The sequence below is a fragment of the Staurois parvus genome, unplaced genomic scaffold (assembly GCF_062004578.1).
Source record: "Staurois parvus isolate SC_StPar_1 unplaced genomic scaffold, SC_StPar_1.0 ptg000726l, whole genome shotgun sequence".
NCBI classification, from domain to species: domain Eukaryota; kingdom Metazoa; phylum Chordata; class Amphibia; order Anura; family Ranidae; genus Staurois; species Staurois parvus.
This window is the reverse complement of record NW_028318522.1, coordinates 823,516-846,710: the sequence shown is the minus strand read 5'-3', so window position 1 is coordinate 846,710 and position 23,195 is coordinate 823,516. Positions and strand designations below refer to the sequence as shown.

The following is a 23,195-nucleotide window of genomic DNA, read 5'->3' as shown; positions in this document are numbered from 1 at the left end:
TCCTCGTAGCAGGAAAGCTATGAGGAAGGCTGTATAGCCCCTCCTGGGCCCCCCTGCTGGTACAGGAGGACTGGTGGTACCCCCTTATCCACGGCCCTGGCGGATCTCATGCCGGAGCTGACCAGATCCCCATCCCTGCCACTTGTTTCCCTTCTTCCAGGAGAGGCATCACCCCGCTGAAAATTGCCACCCTAGGCAAACACCTTGTTTGCCTCGCGGTTAATGCGTCACTGTGTTTAGGACCCGTCTCCGGCATCTTCTCCACCACACACCAGATGCAATGTTCTAGTAGAAGTACCTCCTTACTGCTGTGGTTTTATACAGGAAGTCTGTATGACGCAGACAACGCAGAGTACATTATCTGGGTACATTTTGGCTTCATTTATCCCTCTACCGGGGTAAGACCCTTCTTATTTTTATAATCAGCAATCCAGATAATACAAGTTCTCTTCTCGAAGGATGGCGAGGATGAATCTCATGAGCTGTGCTTCCTCTTTGTTCCTGGGTTACTCTTCGTAAGTAGAAGGAGGTTTCAGGTCACCCACACGTGGCCAATGTTGCGAATGAATTGCTTTAACATCAAAAAACTGAAGTAAAATGTCATCAGATCACTTGCTTGTTTATGTTGTTTTTAAGTGATTCTGATAAAAATGAATGTTTGTTTTATAGAAATGACTGTGTGACACCATGAAAGTCTGTCTTTCCCCAAAAAAATTTTTGGAGAGATGCTATACTGCATATCTGTGGATATGGTACCTTGGCCAACCCTTCATCTATCTCTAAATGGTATCGCTTGAAAAGTGGGATCACAGAGGGGGTATTGTATTCTGATAGTGCCGCTAGATTTTGCAGTTTATTTTTCTGTGTGTATTACTTATTTATTTCAGGTACTTATATTGCGCCATCAATTTACGCAGCACTTTACATATATATTGTACATTCAACCCTCAAGGGGTGTACAATCTAAGGTACCCAACCCTCAAGGGGCGTACAATCTAAGGTCCCCAACCCTCAAGGGGCGTACAATCTAAGGTCCCCAACCCTCAAGGGGCGTACAATCTAAGGTCCCTAACCCTCAAGGGGCGTACAGTCTAAGGTCCCCACCCCTCAAGGGGCGTACAATCTAAGGTCCCCACCTCTCAAGGGGCGTACAGTCTAAGGTCCCCAACCCTCAAGGGGCATACAATCTAAGGACCCTAACCCTCAAGGGGCGTACAATCTAAGGTCCCCAACCCTCAAGGAGCGTACAATCTAAGGTCCCCAACCCTCAAGGGGCATACAATCTAAGTTCTCTAACCTTCAAGTGGTGTACAAATCTAAGGTCCCCAACCCTCAAGGGGCGTACGATCTAAGGTCCCCAACCCTCAAGGGGCGTACGATCTAAGGTCCCCAACCCTCAAGGGGCGTACGATCTAAGGTCCCCAACCCTCAAGGGGCGTACGATCTAAGGTCCCCAACCCTCAAGGGGCGTACGATCTAAGGTCCCTAACCCTCAAGGGGCGTACGATCTAAGGTCCCTAACCCTCAAGGGGCGTACGATCTAAGGTCCCCAAACCTCAAGGGGTGTACAATCTAAGGTCCCTAACCCTCAAGGGGCGTACAATCTAAGGTCCCCAACCCTCAAGGGGCGTACAATCTAAGGTCCCCAACCCTCAAGGGGCGTACAATCTAAGGTCCCCAACCCTCAAGGGACGTACAATCTAAGGTCCCCAACCCTCAAGGGGAGTACAATCTAAGGTCCCTAACCGTCAAGGGGCGTACAATCTAAGGTCCCCAACCCTCAAGGGGTGTACAATCTAAGGTCCCCAACCCTCAAGGGGCGTACAATCTAAGGTCCCCAACCCTCAAGGGGCATACAAACTAAGGTCTTGAACCCTCAAGGGGCGTACAATCTAAGGTCCCCAACCCTCAAGGGGCGTACAATCTAAGGTCCCTAGCCCTCAAGGGGCGTACAATCTAAGGTCCCTAACCCTCAAGGGGAGTACAATCTAAGGTCCCTAACCCTCAAGGGGCATACAATCTAAGGTCCCTAAGCCTTGAGGGGCGTACAATCTAAGGGCCCTAACTCACATTCATACATACACATGCTAGGGACAATTTAGACAGGAGCCAATTAACCTACCAGCATGTCTTTGGAGTGTGGGAGAAAAATGGAGCACCTGGAGGAAACCCATGCAGTCACAGGGAGAACATGCAAACTCCAGGCAGGTGGTGCCGTGGTTGGGATTCGAACCAGTGACCCTAGTACTGCCAGGTGGAAGTGCTAATCATTTAGCGTGTGTGGGAGTGAAATTTTGGTTTTAAAAAAAAAATCTTTGTGATAATGAAGATTTTGAACACACCTTTAATGTGGACTGCTTTCACGTAGGGTTACATCTTTTTTTTATGTTTTTATATGTTTATTATTGTCACAAGTTTGTATGTACATACACTATATTGCCAAAAGTATTGGGCCTCCGGATTTTCCAAACACATGACCTTTAATGGCCCCCAGTCTTAGTCCGTAGGGTTCCATATTGAGTTGGCCCCGCCCTTTCCACGCACATGACCTTTAATGGCCCCCCAGTCTTAGTCCGTAGGGTTCAATATTGAGTTGGCCCCGCCCTTTGCAGCTATAACAGCTTCAACTCTTCTGGGAAGGCCATCCACAAGGTTTAGGAGGGTGTCTATGGGAAGGTTGGACCATTCTTCCAGAAGCACATTTGTCAGGTCAGGCACTGATGTCGGGGGAGGAGGCCTGGATCACAGTCTCCGCTCTAATTCATCCCAAAGGTGTTCTATGGGGTTGAGGTCAGGACTCTGAGCAGGCCCCCTTTTTTCTGAACTCTCAGACAAGAGAGTTCAGAAAAAATAGGGTAGAGAGCTGAAATTACACACTGCAGAGCTCAGTGAGGAGAGCTCTAAAGGCTGATTGGAAGGAAGGGATACACCCCCCTCCACACAGGAACAGAGATGAGGCTGTCAATCTGCTGGAGGTCCCTCCCCTGTCCCCATTTTTCTCTTGGTGTCAGGAAGACTTGTCAGAAGTGACTCGTGCTGATATCAGAAGAACAAAGCAGAAGACAGAAATGACACTTATGGGGCGGAGAGCTGAAATTACACACTGCAGAGCTCAGTGAGGAGAGCTCTGAGAGCTGATTGGAAGAAAGGGATACACCCCCCTCCACACAGGAACAGAGATGAGGCTGTCAATCTGCTGGAGGTCCCTCCCCTCCAGGTGTCAGGAAAACTTGTCAGAAGTGACTCGTGCTGATATCAGAAGAACAAAGCAGCAGACAGAAATGACACTTAAGGGTTGATTTACTAAAGGCGAGTAAACTGTTCAGCATACAAGTTGCAATTGCTCCAGAAAATTGTAAATGAAATAAAGATTCACTTTTCAAGGAATACCCAACCAAGGAAAATTGAAAAAGAAAAAGCACTTTTGCTTGCACCTGATTGGATGATGGAAGTCAGCAGAGCTTCCGCTCATTTACTAAGCTCTGGAGAAACTGCGCGTGCAAAGTGCACAGTCTATTTGCCTTTAGAAAATCAAGCCCTTAGCGCTCTGGATTGGGACAAGCACACACCATAGAGGGATATGCTTTGTTCATATTTCATGTCTGAGGCTTACAACCACTTTAAAGACTTCCGTAAATGTGCTGCTTGAGGGCGACTGTGTCAGATTTACGTTCACTGTGGTTTCTCTGATGTGGTCAGCGATAATCAATTATAACTGATGTGCAAATTAGACAGAGCATACAACTAACCACAGGCCCAGAGATCACCCCACAGAGCTGACAGCATAGAGCACATTCATCCAGGAATGATTGATTTCAGTATTTTTCAACCCTGTTCTGGGTTTTTGGGGGCAGAAAAAGTTGGTGGGGTTGAGATGGAAAGAGAAAGGAAAGTAAAGGAGAGGAGAGGAAAAAAAGAGGGAACAAAGGGAGAGGAGAAGAGAGGGAAGATAGAGGAAAGAGAAGGTGGAACAGGAGAGGAGAGGAAAGAGAAGAGGAGAGGGAAAAATAGAGGAGAGGACAGGAAAGAGGAGAAGAAAGAGGGAAGAGGAGAGGAAAAAGGAAAGTGGAGAGGAGAGAAGACGAGAATAAAGAGGAGAGGAGAGGAAAAAGGAAAGGAAAGTTGAGAGGAGAGAAGACGAGAAGAAAGAGGAGAGGAGAGGAAAGAGGAGAGGAGAGGAAAAAGGAGAGGAATGGAAAGAGGAGAGGAGAGGAAAGAGGAGAGAACAGGAAAGAGGAGAGGAGAGGAGACAAGACGAGAAGAAAGAGGAGAGGAGAGAAGAGGAGAGAGGAGAGGAATGGAAAGAGGAGAGGAGAGGAAAGAGGAGAAGAAATAGGAGAGAACAGGAAAGAGGAGAGGAAAGGAAAGAGGAGAGGAAAGTGGAGAGGAGAAGGAAGAGGAGAGGAAAGTGGAGAGGAGAAGGAAGAGTAGAGGAAAGTGGAGAGGAGAAGGAAGAGTAGAGGAAAGTGGAGAGGAGAGGGAAGAGTAGAGGAAAGTGGAGAGGAGAGGGAAGAGGAGAGGAAAGTGGAGAGCAGAGGGAAGAGGAGAGGAAAGTGGAGAGGAGAGGGAAGAGGAGAGGAAAGTGGAGAGGAGAGGGAAGAGGAGAGGGAAGAGGAGAGGGAAGAGGAGAGGAGAGGGAAGAGGAGAGGGGAGAGGAGAGAGAAGAGGAGAGGGAAGAGGAGAGGGAAGTGGAGAGGACAGGGAAGAGGAGAGGGGAGGAAGGAGGAGAGGAAAGAGGAGAGGGGAGGAAAGAGGAGAGGGGAGAGGAGAGAGTTGAAAGAGAGAGGAGAGCAAAAAGGAGAGGAAAGAGGAGAGAAGAGAGTAGAGGAAGGAAGAGAGGAAAGAAGAAAGGAAAGAGGAAAGGAGAGGAAAGAGGAGAGGAAAAAGGGGAGGAAAGAGGAGAGGAGAGGAAAGAGGAGAGAATAGGAGAGAGTTGAAAGAAAGAGGAGAGCGAAGAGGAGAGGAAAGTGGAGAGAGGAGAGGAAGGAAGAGAGGAAAGAGGAGAGGAAAGAGAAGAGAAAAGAGGAGAGGAAAGAGGAAAGGAGAGGAAAGAGGAAAGGAGAGGAAAGAGGAGAGGAAAGAGGAGATGAGAAGAGAGAGGAGAGGACAGAGGAGAGGAGAGAGGAGCGGAGAGGAGAGGAAAGTAGAGGAGAGGAAAGAGGAGAGGAAAGAGGAGACGAAAGAGGAGAGGAAAGAGGAGAGGAGAAGAGAGAGGAGAGGACAGAGGAGAGGAGCGGAACGGAGAGGAGAGGAAAGTTGAGAGGAGAGCAGCGTAAAGGAGAGGAGAGAGAAGGTAACAAAGAGGGAGTGCTATAGATAGACGGAGGTAGAAAGAGAGAGAGAATAGGTAGGTGGAAAGGGAAAGGGAGAGAAGGGTTTGTGTGAATTGGTAGAGAGGAGGGAACGGGGTATAAAAGAGAGAAGGAGGAAAGAAGAGTGGGATAGCAGAGAGGGAGGGAGGCAGAGATAAGGGACTGTAAGAAGGATACAAAAGACTTCCTTTTCCAATGTAAAAATCTTCAGTGAGAACTTATTTCGAATGTACAATTCAGTGTTGGTTGTCAGTTCAGAACACGACTTCCAGGAATTGGTCTGACTAATGAGAATCAAAACAATAAAAAAAGGGGAAACAACCCAGTTCCTCCTTGAGAAGAGAAGATTTGCGGTGGGTGTGATGATCGTAATAATAAATATACATGTCTAAGAAAAGGGTGAGTGATAATAACTGTGAGGCATGAGCTCATGGAAAAACTAAAAGTTCAGTTTATTGGGTGGAGGTAGCATAGGCCTCCCTGAAGACATGAGTTTTCATGGATCTCCTATATCTGGACAGTGTAGAAGATAGCTGGATAGGTTGGAGTTCCAGAGGATAGGAGAGGCTCTAGAGAGGACCTGAAGGTGAGCATAGGAGGGTTATGCTGAGGGAGCTACAAAGCTGAAGGTCTTGGGAGGAGGGGAGAGGATAGTGTGGGGGATTTGTTTTAGATGAGGTTGGCAATGTAGCTGGGGGCAGAGTTGTGGGTTGGCTTTGCATGTTGTTGTGGGAATTCTGAATTTTATTTGTTGGGCAATCAGAAGCCAACGGACATATTGGCAGAGAGGGGTGATGGACACAGAGTGGTTGGTAGAGTGGATGAGTCTGGCCGTAACATTCGTGATAGACCATAGAGAGGGTAGCTAGGGTAGAGACAGGCCAACAAGGATGGAGATGCAATAATGGTGACAACAAAGACGTAAATTAGTAGCTTGATTGTAACCCAATCTATTAGTAATACAACTCAATCCAAGCCCTGCCTGACTTATTTCAGAGTTTGTTCGTGAGAGTAGAGACAGGTTGTCCTCTGCTGGCCACCTTCAAGGGTCTTCAAGGTCTCACTTTTAAACCTGCAGCTTATCCTTTTTCAGGCACTTCCAGTTATAGGGTGACAACGTTCTGCCCGTCTCCCATTAGTGCTCCTGAACTGTCAACCTGTCTGATGGAGACCACCAGTAGCCACTCCAAAACACATGACGCATGCCTGGTCCACTGTTTTCATCATCAGGAAACCCGGACTGAGAAATTTCATGCAGAGGCACAACAGATTGCTGCAACAAAGGATAAAAAATTGTTAAAATGTATCCTCACATTACAATTACACTCACCGGTCACTTTATTAGATCCACCTGTTCAATTGCTTGGTAACACAAATCAGCCAATCACATGGCAGCGACTCAATGCATTTAGGCATCTAGACGTGGTAAAGATGACTTAATGCAGTTCGAAACCAAACATCAGCATGGGGAAGAAAGAGGATTTAAGTGACTTTGAACGTGGCGTGGTTGTTGGTGCAAGACGGGCTGGTCTGAGTATTTCAAAAACTGCTGATCTACTGGGATTTTCACACACAACCATCTCTAGGGTTTACAGAAAATGGTCCGAAAAAGAGAAAATATCCAGTGAGCGTCAGTTGTGTGGAGGAAAATGCCTTGTTGAGGTCAGAGGAGAATGGGCAGACTGGTTGGAGATGATAGAAAGGCAACAGTAACTCAAACAACTTCTTGTTACAACCGAGGAATGCAGAATACCATCTCAACGCACAACACGTCCAACCTTGAAGCAGATGGGCTACAGCAGCAGAAGACCACACCGGATAGCACTCTTATCAGCTAAGAACAAGAAACAAAGGCTACAATTCGCACAGGCTCACCAAAATTGGACAATAGAAGATTGGGAAAACGTTGAGTCTGGATTTCAGCTGTAACATTCAGATGGTAGGGTCAAAATAAACGACATGAAAACATGGATCCATCCTGCTTTGTATCAATGGTTCAGGCTGGTGGTGGTGGAGTCATGGTGTGGTGGATCCATCCTGCTTTGTATCAATGGTTCAGGCTGGTGGTGGTGGTGTCATGGTGTGGTGGATCCATCCTGCCTTGTATCAATGGTTCAGGCTGGAGGTGGTGGTGTCATGGTGTGGTGGATCCATCCTGCCTTGTATCAATGGTTCAGGTTGGTGGTGGTAGTGTCATGGTGTGGGGGATCCATCCTGCCTTGTATCAATGGTTCAGGCTGGTGGTGGTGGAGTCATGGTGTGAGGGAGATTTTCTTAGCACTAGCAAGGTGGACCTAACAAAGTGACCGGTGAGTGGATTTATAATACACAGTGCTTTGGCTAATGATCACTAAGCAGTGTATTTAAAAAAAAAAAATGTGCACAGCAATTCACCAAGTGAGAATGGGGCAAATTTTTTTTATTAGGCTATCGATTGTATTTCCACAGTTGTCGCTAAGACAAGACATCTTAGGAGCTTTCTTCAAGGACCTGGAGCTCTCAGGTCTTTTGTCAAGGCCGCAAAGAAGGAGATTGCATTGGCCGGGAATCGAACGCAGGTCAACTGCTTGGAAGGCAACTATGCTCACCACTATATAGTGAAGGAAATGTGTATTTGTTCCCCTGCTGATGATGAACGATTGCCCACTCACAAAGAAATGATCGGTCTAAAAATCGAATGTTCGCTGTATTGTAACACTGAGAGACAGAATACAACAACAAATTCAGCAGAAATGCATTCCTAACAAATGATGACTGATCTGCATGTTCATGAGGGAAAGAAGGATTTGATCCCCTTCACAAAACATGACTTAGTACTTGGTGGCAAATCCCTTGTTGGCAATCACTGAGGTCAGACGTTTCCTGGAGTTGGCCCCCAGGTTCGCACACATCTCAGGAGGGATTTTGGCCCACTCTTCTTGGCAGATCCTCTCCAAATCATGAAGGTGTGGTGGCTGACGTTTGGCAACTCGAACTTTCAGCTCCCTCCACAGATTTTCAATCAATTTAAGGTCTGGAGACTAGGCCACTCCAGGACCTTAATGTGCTTCTTCTTGAGCCGCTCCTTTGTTGCCTTGGCCGTGTGTTTTGGGTCATTGTCATGCTGGAACACCCATCCACGACCCATTTTCAATGCCCTGGCTGAGGGAAGAAGGTTCTCACCCAAGATTTGAGGGTACATTGCCCCGTCCATCGTCCCTTTGATGCGGTGCAGTTGTCCTGTCCCCTTAGCAGAAAAACACCCCCAAAGCAGAATGTTTCCACCTCCATGTTTCACAGTTGGGATGGTGTTCTTGGGGTCATATGCAGCATTCCTCCTCCTCCAAACATGGCGAGTTGAGTGGATGCCAAAGAGCTGGATTTTGGTCTCATCTGACCACAACACTTTCAACCAGTCCTCCTCTGCATCATTCAGATGTTCAGTGGCAGACTTCAGACGGGCCTGGACATGCTTTCTTGAGCAGAGGGACCTTGCGGGCACTGCAGGATTTCAGTCCTTGTCGGCGTAGTGTGTTACCAATTGTTTTCTTGGTGACTGTGGTCCCAGCTGCCTGGAGATCATTGACAAGATCCTCACGTGTAGTTCTGGGATGATTCCTCACTGTTCTTATGATCATTGACACTCCACAAGGTGAGATCTTGCATGGTGCACCAGACCTAGGGAGACTGACACTTGTTTTGTGTTTCTTCCATTTGTGAATGATTGCACCAACTGTTGTCACCTTCTCACCAAGCTGCTTGGCCATAGTTTGGTAGCCCAGTCCAGCCTTGTGTAGGTCTACAATCTTGTCCCTGACATCCTTGGACAGCTCTTTGGTCTTTGCCATGGTGGAGAGTTTGGAATCTGATGGTTTGATTGCTCCTGTGGACAGGTGTCTTTTATACAGGTAACACAATGAGATTAGCAGCACTCCCTTTAAGAGACTGCTTCTAATCTCAGCTTGTTACCTGTATGAAAGACACCTGGTAGCCAGAAATCCTGCTGAATGATAGGGGATCAAATCCTTCTTTCCCTCATGAACATGCAGATCAGTCATCAATTTTTAGACATGCATTGCATGAGTTTTTGTTGCCATTCTGTCTCTCAGTGTTACAATACACCGAACATTCAATGTTTAGACCGATTGTTTCTGTGTGAGGGGCAAACATTCAACATCAGCCGGGGATCAAATACGCATTTCCTTCACTGTATATAGTGGTGAGCAGAGCTGCCTTCCAAGCAGCTGACCCGGGTTTGATTTGAACAGGGGCGGACAGACCATTTGGAAACTCAGGCACTGCCTGAGGGCCCGGGGTCAGTAGGGGGCCACATGAGATGACCCTGGTACCTTTTCTATAGGCTTTTTTGAGTTTGGGCAAGGACACAGGGGCCCCATGATCCCCTATTGCCCGGGGCCCCATCAGTTCTCAGTCCACCCCTGGATTTGAAATACTACAATTTTGGCCGTATTCAATATATTTATATATATATATTGAATACGGCCCAAATTGTAGTATTTCAAATATATGTCAATGTATTTGGGAAGAATATTTTTAAAATATATTTATTTAACACACTAGCGTGTCTTTGGAGTGTGGGATGAAACCCATGCAAGCATAAGGAGAGCATGCAAACTCCAGGCAGGTGGTGCTGTGGTTGGGATTTGAACCAGCGACCCGAGTACTGCCATGCTAACCATTTGTGCTTCCCATAGTTAGGCCCAATCAGTGCTTATTGATATATAGAATTCTTACCTCGGTGTAGCCAGTCCTCTGCAAGAACCGCTCACTTTCCAGGTCTAGGAGGTGTAATGGGACTCTTCTCGTGTTGTGACGGGCCACGTGCCGCGTTTCCTCATTTTCTATTATGTAAAGAAATAGCGGTCGGATCAGATTCGTTCAGTGAAATCAAACATACTACAGAAAATGTCACATCAAAAGATTTATGACCACACTTTCCATTGTGCTTCCTTTCCAAGTACAGATGTTCAGTCAGCTGTGATCAAGTGCAGCCATCTGCGACGGAGGGGAAGAACATGACACCACTTAGCGGTGCGCAGGGTGTAAGTGACACCAATAAACCCTCTGCCTCTCCTACATAACAGAAGCTTGCAGGGGCGGACTGACAACTCATGGGGCCCCCGGGCAATAGGGGATCATGGGGCCCCTGTGTCCTTGCCCAAACTCAAAAAAGCCTATGAAAAAGGTCCCAGGGGCATCTCATGGGGCCCCCTACTGACCCCAGGCCCTCAAGCAGTGCCCAAGTTTCCAAATGGTCAGTCCGCCCTTGGAAGCTTGATATAAAAGCTACAAAATAATACCTATGTATTCATTAAAGCCATTCTAAAGGTTTTTTTATTTTCTTTTTCAAAATAACAAATACGTCTATACTTACCTGCTGTGTGTAGTGGTTTTGCACAGAGCAACCCAGATCCTCCTCTTCTTGGGTCCCCCGCCGGCGCTCCTGGCTCCTTCTTTCTATTGGGTGCCCCCATAGCAAGCAGCTTGCTATGGGGGCACCCGAGCTCGGGCTGCTCCATGTGTCCATTCACACGCGGAGTTGCAGCTTGGCCCGCCCCCTCTCTCTCCCCTCATTGGCTGACTGGCTGTGATTGACACCCAGTGGCTCCTGCTTGCTGTCCAGCCAATGAGGAGGCAGAGACCCGGGACAGCTGAGGCTGTTGTGCACATCACTGGATTGTGATGGGGCTCAGGGTAAGTAATTAGGGGGCTGGGGGCAATAGTGCACACAGAAGATTTTTTACCTTCATGCCTAGAATGAATGAAGGTAAAAAAACCTCAAGCCTTTACAACCACTTTAACCTCTTTGCACCAGCCGAACGCAAATGTGCGGCTTCCCGGCGTCTGGGCCTTGACGCCGAGCGGCTGCACATTTGCGTTCTATTAAAAAAAAAACATATGTGCTGAGAGCGCGTGCCCTGCCCGCTCCCAGCACACATGTCTGGTACTCATGGAAAGGTCCCGATCTCCTCTTTCAATTGGGACCTTTCCCGATTTTTTTTTTTTTCCTTGTGATCAGCATAGGGCCAATCAGTACTGTCCAGGCAGAGGGTCAGGGGTCATGAAGCCTCATAGAACAATCTGGGCAGAATGAAAACTCCTCCTACAAGCTGTAACCAGGCTTAAATTAGTTGGAAGGGAAGTTATAGCTATTTGATATGATTAATTGCAGATTTGATTGTTTTGATCCAATCACACATCAATCTGATAATGCTGGGAGGTGAATTGGCCCCTAGTATGTGTATGCATGAATGTGAGTTAGGGACCTTAGATTGTACGCCCCATGTTCGCAAATACATGTGGAAGCCACAAGCCACATGCCAAGGTATCTATGTAACCACCTGGCCTACTGCTTCTACATCAATGACTGTGACCTCATTTGTATAGCCACATGAAAAAGTCTCACTTCTATTTATTTCAGGTACTTATATAGCTCCGTCAGTTTACGAAGTGCTTTACATATATATTGTACATTCACATCAGTCCCTGATCATCAAGGGGTGTACAATCTGAGGTCCCTAACCCTCAAGGGTGTACAGTCTAAGGTCCCTAACCCTCAAGGGGCGTACAGTCTAAGGTCCCTAACCCTCAAGGGTGTACAGTCTAAGGTCATTAACCCTCAAGGGTGTACAATCTGAGGTCCCTAACCCTCAAGGGGCGTACAATCTAAGGTCCCTAACCCTCAAGGGGCGTACAATCTAAGGTCCCTAACCCTCAAGGGGTGTACAATCTAAGGTCCCTAACCCTCAAGGGGTGTACAATCTAAGGTCCCTAACCCTCAAGGGGCGTACAATCTAAGGTCCCCAACCCTCAAGGGGCGTACAATCTAAGGTCCCTAACTTGCATTCATACATACACATACTAGGGACAATTTAGACAGGAGCCAATTAACATTTCAGCATGTTTTTGGAGGGTGGGAGGAAACCAGAGTACCTTGAGGCAGGTGGTGCCATGGCTGGGATTCAAACCAACGACCCGAGTACTGCCAGGTGGAAATGCCACTGTGCTGCCCTTATATTGAATACGGCCAAAATTGTAGCATTTTAAATATATTTCAAAATATATATATATATATACTGTATGTTGAAATGCGATTTTTATATATTACAAAATATATGAAAAATATTTTTTAAAATACATTTTCAAATATACTGTATGTCTTTAAAAATACATTTAATCTCCATTTTGGAATGCATTTACAAATATATGTTAAAATGACTTTTTTATATGTTAAACAAAATCTGAAGAATATATTTAAAAAATATATATTTTTGAAAATATTTTTCAGATGTTTTGTAGTATATAAAAAACACATTTCAATATACAGTATATCTATCTATCTATCTATCTATCTATCTATCTATCTATCTATCTATCTATCTATCTATCTATCTATCTCATATCTATCTATCTATCTATCTATTATCTATCTATTATCTATCTATCTATCTATCTATCTATCTATCTATCTATCTATCTATCTCATATCTATCTATCTATCTATCTATCTATCTATCTATCTATCTATCTATTATCTATCTATCTATCTATCTATCTATTATCTATCTATCTATCTATCTATCTATCTATCTATCTATCTATCTATCTATCTATTATCTATCTATTATCTATCTATCTATCTATCTATCTATCTATCTATCTATCTATCTATCCATCTATCGATAGATACATTTATATGTACGAATATATTTTGAAATATATTGAATATTGCCAAAATTGTAGTATTTCAAATATATGTCAATATATTTGGGAAGAATATTTTAAAAATATATTTAAAATATATTTTTCTTCCATTTTGGAGGGGAGAGGTCTGTGTGTAAACAACACATGTCTCTCCCATGTCAGCACCGACATGCACAGCAGAGCGATACAAAGCAGCACGTTTCCCTAGTAAAACACGCATTTTCAAATATACCGTATGTCTTTAAAAATACATTTATTCTACATTTTTGGAATGCATTTACAAATATATGTTAAAATGACTTTTTATATGTTAAAAAAAAATCTGAAGAATATATTTAAAAAATACACATTTTTGAAAATATTTTTCATATGTTTTGTAGTATATAAAAAACGCATTTCAACATACAGTGTATATATATAATATAATAGAAGCAGAGGGCAACGTGGTACAGTGAGGTGAAAAGGTAACAGGACAACCGTCAGCGCCAGACAGCAGGAAGTGCGGGGCGTGCTGTGCTCTCATTTTCAGTCATAAGAGCGCAGATGCGAAGAGATCGCTCATTAATCGTGCTGCACATTGTCTGTACCCGACCCCTACACATGTGTTCTGCTGCTGTTTGCAGGTAAGGATAGAGTGTGAACGATCCAATGTAAGAGCGATCCCTTCTCATCTGCTGTGTAGAGGAGCGCTCTAATGACAGGATGGGAGAATCATAGCTTGCAGAGGTAATTTTTGCTTAGGGGGTGAGCGTGCTGATAAGTGACGGGTTTTTTTTTTGCTGAGACATGATGCTCACACATGGGGGGGGGCAGTTTGTTGTCTTCGCCATAAACTCTAAATAACCTTTACAGACACAGCCTCCACCTACACAGAGCATAGCTGGCTGCTATATTACAGTTCTAACCTGTGAAATTCCCTGATTAGAATGGCAGTGTAGCTGTAGTAGCAAGCCAGACACGAAGCAGATCAGTCTGCTCTGCTGAGTGCCCGGGCTGTGAGCAGCGTAGGGAAGGAGGAGCTCTGTTGAGTGCCCGGGCTGTGAGCAGCGTAGGGAAGGAGGAGCTCTGCTGAGTGCCTGGGCTGTGAGCAGCGTAGGGAAGCAGGAGCTCTGCTGAGTGCCCGGGCTGTGAGCAGCGTAGGGAAGGAGGAGCTCTGCTGAGTGCCCGGGCTGTGAGCAGCGTAGGGAAGGAGGAGCTCTGCTGAGTGCCCGGGCTGTGAGCAGGGAAGCAGGAGCTCTGCTGAGTGCCCGGGCTGTGAGCAGCGTAGGGAAGCAGGAGCTCTGCTGAGTGCCCGGGCTGTGAGCAGCGTAGGGAAGGAGGAGCTCTGCTGAGTGCCCGGGCTGTGAGCAGCGTAGGGAAGCAGGAGCTCTGCTGAGTGCCCGGGCTGTGAGCAGCGTAGGGAACCAGGAGCTCTGCTGAGTGCCGGGCTGTGAGCAGCATAGGGAAGGAGTAGCTCTGCTGAGTGCTCGGGCTGTGAGCAGCATAGGGAAGGAGGAGCTCTGTTGAGTGCCCGGGCTGTGAGCAGCGTAGGGAAGCAGGAGCTCTGCTGAGTGCCCGGGCTGTGAGCAGCGTAGGGAAGCAGGAGCTCTGCTGAGTGCCCGGGCTGTGAGCAGTGTAGGGAAGGAGGAGCTCTGCTACGTGCCCGGGCTGTGAGCAGCGTAGGGAAGCAGGAGCTCTGTTGAGTGCCCGGGCTGTGAGCAGCGCTGGGAAGGAGGAGCTCTGTTGAGTGCCCGGGCTGAGAGCAGCGTAGGGAAGCAGGAGCTCTGCTGAGTGCCCGGGCTGTGAGCAGCATAGGGAAGGAGGAGCTCTGCTGAGTGCCCGGGCTGTGAGCAGCGTAGGGAAGGAGGAGCTCTGCTGAGTGCCCGGGCTGTGAGCAGCATAGGGAAGGAGGAGCTCTGTTGAGTGCCCGGGCTGAGAGCAGCGCAGGGAAGCAGGAGCTCTGCTAAGTGCCGGGGCTGTGAGCAGCGTAGGGAAGCAGGAGCTCTGCTGAGTGCCCGGGCTGTGAGCAGCGTAGGGAAGGAGGAGCTCTACTGAGTGCCCGGGAGCTCTGCCAGATGTGATCCTGTCCTTCCTTTCTGCCTTCCCCTGATCTCATACCTGCTAACCCCCTGTACCCTGCCCTGCTGATCCTTGTCCTCTGTCTTACTGGTCCATCTTCTACCCCTCTGACCCCTATCCCCTGCCCTACTGACTCTTGTACACTGCCCTCATCCTCCGCCCTTCTGACCCACTGCACACTGCCCTGCTGCCTCCTATACACTGCTTTGATAACCACCTGTACACTGCCCTACAAACTGCTGACCCTATCCTCTGCCCTGCTGACCTCGCATCCTCACATGACATTTTTTACTGCACCCCCACAGCAGACAGATTAGATACGGCCCTTCCCCCAGAGTCAGAATGCCCACCGCAGTCCCACAGTCCCGCTATAAGTCGCTGATCTCCACCATTACTAATATAAATATCCAGTATCTATACCGCCATTTGTAAACACTATAACTTTCACGTAAACCAATTAATTTACACATATTGGGATTTTTTTTTCTTGCACGACAGCAAAATACATTTTGGACTAATTTTATGACGAAATTTGATATTTAAATATTTTTTAACTGGACGTGTTTAATAGCAAAAAGTAAATTTTTTTTTTTTTTTTATTAAATTGTCGGTCTTTTTTTATTTATAGCGCAAAAAATAAAAAATGCACAGCCAATCAAATTTTTGGGAGAAAAGGATGTAAATTTAAGGGGAAAGGGGAAAGGAGAGGAAAGAAAAGGAGGAGCACGAACTGTGTTGATGACCATTGGGCTGTGCTGATGGGCAGGAGCCCTATTATCCTCGGTGGATGCCATGTGCTGTCCCCGCAAGACTGGGTCTCTCTCCAGTCCGATCTGTCACCCACTGCCAGTACCATATGATCACTGTGACCAATCACAGCAGATCACATGACAATTGTACAGTATTAATGGCTTTTTTGATTCACGCCATTCATTATGTACTAATGTGTTGATCTCTGTGATTGGTCATAGTGATCACATAGCCCAAACAAGGCAAATCACAGCCCATCTGTACCATGTGATTGGCTGTGTCCAATCACAGCTAATCACAACAGTAAACACTGAATGAATAGATTTAATTCAGAAAAAATTGTTGCTTGTAACGGTGAAATTCACTGTTATAAGCATTCATAGGCAATCGTAGTGTTTTAAAAAAAAATCCTGATCACCTCCCCAGAGTAGTACAGTGCTACTGTGGTAACACTGTATTGCTCTGGTCACAGTGTGTAAAAAATGTTTTAAAAAAGAAAAAAACTAACAAAAAAAAGAAGAAAATATTTACAAATTTGATTTTTTTTTTCATACTGTCACCAGTCTTTGTCTCTGATCTCCACCACGCCAGTAATAGGATGATGCTGTACTGCAGTGGTAACAGAATGCAAAACATTTATTTTTAAATGTGAAAAAAAAACAGGCCTCTTTTTGCTACTCGGCGCTGCACTTATTCAACTGATAATTGCGCGGTCATGCAATGCTGCACCCAAACAAAATTTACGTCCTTTTTTTCACACAAATAGAGCTTTCTTTTGGTGGTATTTGATCATCTGTGCGCTTTTTATTTTTCACGCTATAAACAAACAAAGGCCAAAAATTTTGACGAAAAACAATATTTTTTACTTTCAGCTATAAAAAATATATAGTAAACTCAAAGTTGGTTATAAATTTAGGCCAAAATGTATTCTGCTCCATGTTTTTGGTAAAATAAATCCCAATAAGTGTATATTGATTGCTTTGTGTGGAAGTTATAGCGTCTACAAACTATGGGATAGATACTGCAATTTACGCCATTTTTCTGCTATACAGCGCTGCGCTAGTTTAACGGACAATTGCGCGGTCATGCAATACGGTACATAAATTAAATTTACATCCTTTTTTTCCCACAAATTGAGCTTTCTTTTGGTGGTATTTGATCGCCTGTGCGGTTTTTATTTTTTGCGCTATAAAAAAAAAGGCTAACAATTTTTAGGAAAAAAAAACAATATTTTGGACTTTTTGCTATAAAACATGTTCAGTAAAAAAAATGCAAAAATCAAATTTAGTCATAAATTTCTGCCTAAATGCATTCTGCGACATGTCTTTGCTAAAAAAAATCCCAATACGTGTAAATTAATTGGTTTACGTGAAAGTTATAGCGTTTACAAATGGCGGGAAAGATACTGGGATTTTTAATTTTTATTTATACTAATAATGGCGCCGATCAGTGAATTATGGCAGCGACCAGCGACTTATGGCGGGACTGCGGGACTGCGGCGGACATTTTGACACTGGGGGGGGGGGGAACTGACTTGGGGTCACTGACATCCCCAGTGACACCAATACAGTGATCAGTGAAAAAAAAACTAATGTCACTGGGGAGGAAGGGGTTAACATTTTTAGGAGTTTACTGTGTAAGGGGAGTGTTTTACTAGGGGGTGGGGGGGTGTGCTGGATGGGGGGAGAGAGGGGGGAGCTGATCGAGGGAGAGAAGAATTTCTCTCCCTCTTCAGCTTGTTGGGGAACTGTCACAGAGCAGGCTGTGTGTAAACAATGCAGCTCTGCTCTGTGACAGTGATGACAGCTCATCGCGGGACCCGGCGGCTGACACCCGCTGCGGACACCCGCGGGACAGGGAGGGCGGGCGCCCCCTACCTGTTTTGCGGGGTCCGTTTTAAAACGTCATTTTGCCTACCAGTGCCGCCCTGCCGCCGTACATGTACAGTGGCTGGGCGGCATGCGGTTAATTTTCCAAAAAATTGTGGCAAAAAAATTACAACTTCAAAAAACTCACCAGGCCTCTTACTGAATACCTCATACTATCTACATTCCAAAAAGGGATAATTTGAGGGATATTTGTGCTGCTCTGGCATTTCCGGGCCTCAAGAAATGAGATAGGCCATCAGTTAATCAGGACTGATTGATTTTCCAAACTTTTATTTCATTATATTAGAGTAAAAAAAAGTGCAGAAACATTTTGAAGACCCCTCGTATATCCCATAGTTTGTGGACTCTATAAATCTCCTACAGACTAAATAATATACACTGATCTGGGTTATTGTCACCAAAGAGATGTCGCAGAATACATGTTGGCCTATCATGAAAAAGATTATTTATTTGCAAAATGTTATAACAGAAAATGAAGAAAAATGTTTTCAAAATTTTCAGGCTTTTTTCATTTATTTAGCAATAAAAAATAAAACCAGTGGTGATTAAATGCCACCAAAAGAAAGCTCTATATGTGTAAAAAAAAACAAACAAAAAAAAACAAAAAACAATAAAAATGTCATACGGGTACAGAATTGCATGAGCTCGAAATTTTCAGTCAAGGTGCAAGATTGGCATGGGCAGGAAGGGAATGACAGTGCAGGAACAAAGTGGTTTGAAAGATACGTTACAATAAATAAATAAAATGCCAGTATTTGTCATGTCTCAGATGACATCTATGGTAGTGCAGACAAGAGTTGAGTTTTTTCTCTTTAAGTACAAGCCACAAGTTTCACTTCTAAGCTTTGCCTGTCATGAGACCATTTATGGTTCTCGATCTCGACCTTGAGCTTAAACCACAAGTCTATATCAAGGAAGTTGGAGATGAATCTTATAATCATTGCAGAGAACATTTTTGGCTATGATATCTTGCCACCACGGAAGTGATGTTCAAATCCATTGCCCCGCTCCCTTTCATATACTAAGATGCAAGACAGCTAATGAGGCAGATGAGTGAGCAACGCTCCGCAATGTTGTAAGTAAGAGCCTTGTGTGCTATTGTGTGTATCCTTAGTTATCCAACTTTTTATTTCACTTTGTATCTTCTTTGTATCTGTTTTTTACTTTGTGCCCTTCTACATAACTGTATTATTTCACTTTGTATCTGTTTATTACTTTGTGTCCTTCTAACTGTATTAGTATACTTTGTATCTTCTTTGTATCTGTTTTTTACTTTGTGTCCTTTTAACTGTATTATTTCACTTTGTATCATCTTTGTATCTGTTTTTTACTTTGTGCCCTTCTACATAACTGTATTATTTCACTTTCTATCTTCTTTGTATCTGTTGTTTACTTTGTGTCCTTCTAACTGTGTTATTCCGCTTTGTATTTTCTTTATATCTCTTTTTTTTACTTTGTGTCCTTCTATGCAACTGTATTATTTCACTTTGTATCCTCTTTGTATCTGTTTTTTACTTTGTGTCCTTCTAACTGTATTAGTTCACTTTGTATCTTTTTTTTTTTTTTTACTTTGCTTCCTTCCAACTGTATTATTTTACTTTGTATCATCTTTGTATCTGTTTTTTACTTTGTGTCCTTCTACATAACTGTATTATTTCACTTTCTATCTTCTTTGTATCTGTTGTTTACTTTGTGTCCTTCTAACTGTGTTATTCCGCTTTGTATTTTCTTTATATCTCTTTTTTTACTTTGTGTCCTTCTATGCAACTGTATTATTTCACTTTGTATCCTCTTTGTATGTGTTTTTTACTTTGTGTCCTTCTAACTGTATTAGTTAACTTTGTATCTTTTTTTTTTTTTACTTTGTGTCCTTCTAACTGTATTAGTTCACTTTGTATCCTCTTTGTATCTGTTTTTTACTTTGTGTCCTTCTAACTGTATTAGTATACTTTGTATCTTCTTTGTATCTGTTTTTTACTTTGTGTCCTTTTAACTGTATTAGTTCACTTTGTATCTTTTTTTTTTTTACTTTGCTTCCTTCTAACTGTATTATTTTACTTTCTATCTTCTTTTTATCTGTTTTTTACTTTGTGTCCTTCTAACTGTATTATTCCGCTTTGTATTTTCTTTGTATCTCTTTTTTACTTTGTTTCCTTCTACGTAACTGTATTATTCCGCTTTGTATCTTCTTTGTATCTGTTTTTTACTTTGTGTCCTTCTAACTGTATTATTTCACTTTGCCTCTTTTTATTTCATTTTTGCATCTTTCAAACTCTAATATTTAACTTTGTATTTTCTTTTTTTATCTTTTTATTTCACTTGTATCCTTCTAACTGTATTATTTACCATTGCGCAGTATCTATGTTGCATCTTTTTATATCACGTTATATCTTTCTAGCTGTATTATTTCATTTGACATCTATCGTGTGTTTGTGTCACTGTATTAATTTACTTTGCATCTACTTTGTATTGCTTAGAATCCTAACAATCTGTAATATCTCAGGAAATGAGAATAAGAGCTGCGTGCAAATTAAGGTCATCTGTTGGATGAAAAAAGGCCATATTTGTAATATGTACTGTATGTAATGTAATAACTATGTATAGTTTTTTTTTTTTTTTAGCAATCTGAGCACAGGCTCATTGTTGTCTATGGGAAAATGCACACCGCTGTATACAGGTCCAGCGGCGGACTAACAACTCATGGGGCCCTCAGGCAATAGGGGATCATGGGGCCTCTGTGTCTTCACTCACACTCAAACCACACCCAAAAAAAGCCTATGAAAGGTACCAGGGGCATCTCATGGGGCCCTCTGCTGACCCCAGGCCCTCGGGCAGTGCCCAAGAGCCCAAATGGTCAGTCCGCCCCTGTACAGGTCTGTAATGCAGCAACGTGCTCAGAGCTGCAAGGCCTTGTGCACATGGCTGTAAAAGTTGCAATCCACGTGTTTTTATTTCTTTACAGATCTGAATGCAGGTGTATTGTTTGTAATTGGGGATATGCACACAGATGTGAAAACATGTACAGATCCATAACTAAAAATGGAAAAATCTGCACCTGAGGACATGCATGTTTACATGTGGGAACAGATGTATAGGCCAGGGGCAGACTGACAACTCATGGGGCCCCCGGGCAATAGGGGATCATGAGGCCCCTGTGTCCTTGCCCAAACTCAAAAAAGCCTATGAAAAAGGTACCAGGGGCATCTCATGGGGCCCCCTACTGACCCCGGGCCCTCGGGCAGTGCCTGAGTTTCCAAATGGTCTGTCCGCCCCTGGTATAGGCACATACTCATATATGCATGCAAATTTAAAAAAAAAATCATAAATATATAGAATTAGATATATAAACTAGACATACTGCTGACATAGAACAAAAATTGAAAACTAATATTTTATACATTTAAACGCATATGTGTCTTTATTTAATTTCATCGAGTGGGCAGCACGGTGGCTAAATGGTCAGCACTTCTGCCTGGCAGTACTAGTGTCATTGGTTCAAATCCCAACCATGGCACCTCCTGCCTGGAGTTTGCATGTTCTCCCTGTGCCTGCGTGGGTTTCCTCCGGGTACTCCGGTTTCCTCCCACACTCCAAAGACATGCTGGTAGGTGAATTGGCTCCTGTCTAAATTGGCCCTAGTATGTGTATGTATGAATGTGAGTTAGGGACCTTAGATTGTACACCCCTTGAGGGTTAGGGACCTTAGATTGTACACCCCTTGAGGGTTAGGGACCTTAGATTGTACGCCCCTTGAGGGTTAGGGACCTTAGATTGTACTCCCCTTGAGGGTTAGGGACCTTAGATTGTACGCCCCTTGAGGGTTAGGGACTGATTTGGATGTACAATATATATGTAAATTGATGGCGCTATATCAGTACATAAAATAATAATCTAAACACAAGTATTTAACTGATAATTTACACAGGAACTTTGTTCCAGAAAAAATCATGTGCATATTTTCAGTAAAATGCAGACAGCCATGTGCACGTAGGGCCTCATATATAGTACATGGGGGGGGGGGAGTGTGTGTATAGCTGCATTTTTTTTTTTTTAATTTGCTTTTTTTAAAGCAGAGCCAGGGGCGGACTGACCATTTGGAAACTAGGGCACTGCCCAAGGGCCCAGGGTCAGTAGGGGGCCCCATGAGATGCCCCTGGCACCTTTTTCATAGGCTTTTTTGAGTTTGGGCAAGAAAACAGGGGCCCCATGATCCCCTATTGCCCGGGGGCCCCATGAGTTGTCAGTCTGCCCCTGAGCAGAGCTCCAGTCTCTCCAGCCACTCACTTGTCCTACTATCCAGCGGTGTGCTCACCACAGTCCATCCTCTCTCCCAGACACCGACATCTTCAACATGGGCAACCGGTGGTCCTCACTAGGACCCACAGAAAACAATTGTTTTCTGTGTCCTTTTCCACACTGCGGTGCTGCCTGGAGGTGGTGCAGTGAACTGCAATAAAATGCAGACATGCTGAATTTTATTGCAGTGCACATGAAGGTCCCATTAGTCACCAAATAAAGTACCGAGCCGGTGTGTGGTGATATGAATGATTTTGTGCACTTCAAATAAAGTTTATACAAAAAAAGAAGGAAAAAGGAGAACAGCTTGTTGAAACACGCATCGCTCCCCCCCCCCTTTCTGCAGCCAAATCAGCTGCCTACCAGTGGCATCGCTATGCGGAGGGAGCGCACCGCCACAATCCCGCTGTGTTAACTCTAAAGACAGACTGCTTAGTTGTGCCCATTTTTGCCCATTTTTACGCTTTTGTTCAATGAGATTATGGGTAACATATTTAGTAGCCCAAAAGCTAAAATTTTTTTTTTAATTTTTAAAAAATTAAAAAACGAATTCATGGCCTTCCCCCCCCCCCCCCTTTCTGTAGCCAAATCAGCTGCCTACCAGTGGCGTCGCTATGCGGAGGGAGCGCACCACCACAATCCCGCTGTGTTAACTCTAAAGACAGACTGCTTAGTTTTGCCCATTTATGTCCATTTTTGCCCATTTTTACACTTTTGTTCAATGAGATTATGGGTAACATATTTAGAAGCCCAAAAGCTAAATACAATTTTTTTAAATTTTTTAAAAAGTTAAAAATTTAATTCATGGCCTTCTTCCCCCCCTCAAATGGAGCTTTCTTTCGGTGGTATTTTATTGCCTGTGTGTTTTTATTTTTTGCGCTGTAAACAAAAAAAGACAGTTTTGGGAAAAATTTATTTTTTAACTTTTTTCTAATAAGCATGTGCAGTAAAAAAAATTAAAAAATCAAATTTCATCATAAATTTAGGCCAAAATGTATTCTGCGACATGTCTGCTAAAAAAAAATTCCCAATACGTGGAAATAAATTGGTTTATGGGAAAGCTATAGCATTTACAAATGGCGGTATAGATACTGAATTATTTTTTTATTTTTACTAGTAATGGCGGTGATCAGTGACTTATAGCGGGACTGCGGCAGATATTCTGACACTGGGGGGAACTATCTTG

At 44.2% G+C, this 23,195-nt stretch overlaps 1 protein-coding gene across 1 annotated transcript in view; it reads left to right on the top strand.

Moving 5' to 3' along the window:
• The first annotated feature begins 459 nt into the window (after positions 1-459).
• The window catches only part of LOC149445356 (uncharacterized), a 45,552-nt gene continuing 22,816 nt past the window's right edge, over positions 460-23,195 (top strand). Inside the window, exon 1 of the mRNA XM_089653885.1 lies at positions 460-515. Within this exon, the coding sequence (XP_089510011.1) occupies positions 460-515 (56 nt within the window). The remainder of the gene's footprint in view (positions 516-23,195) is intronic.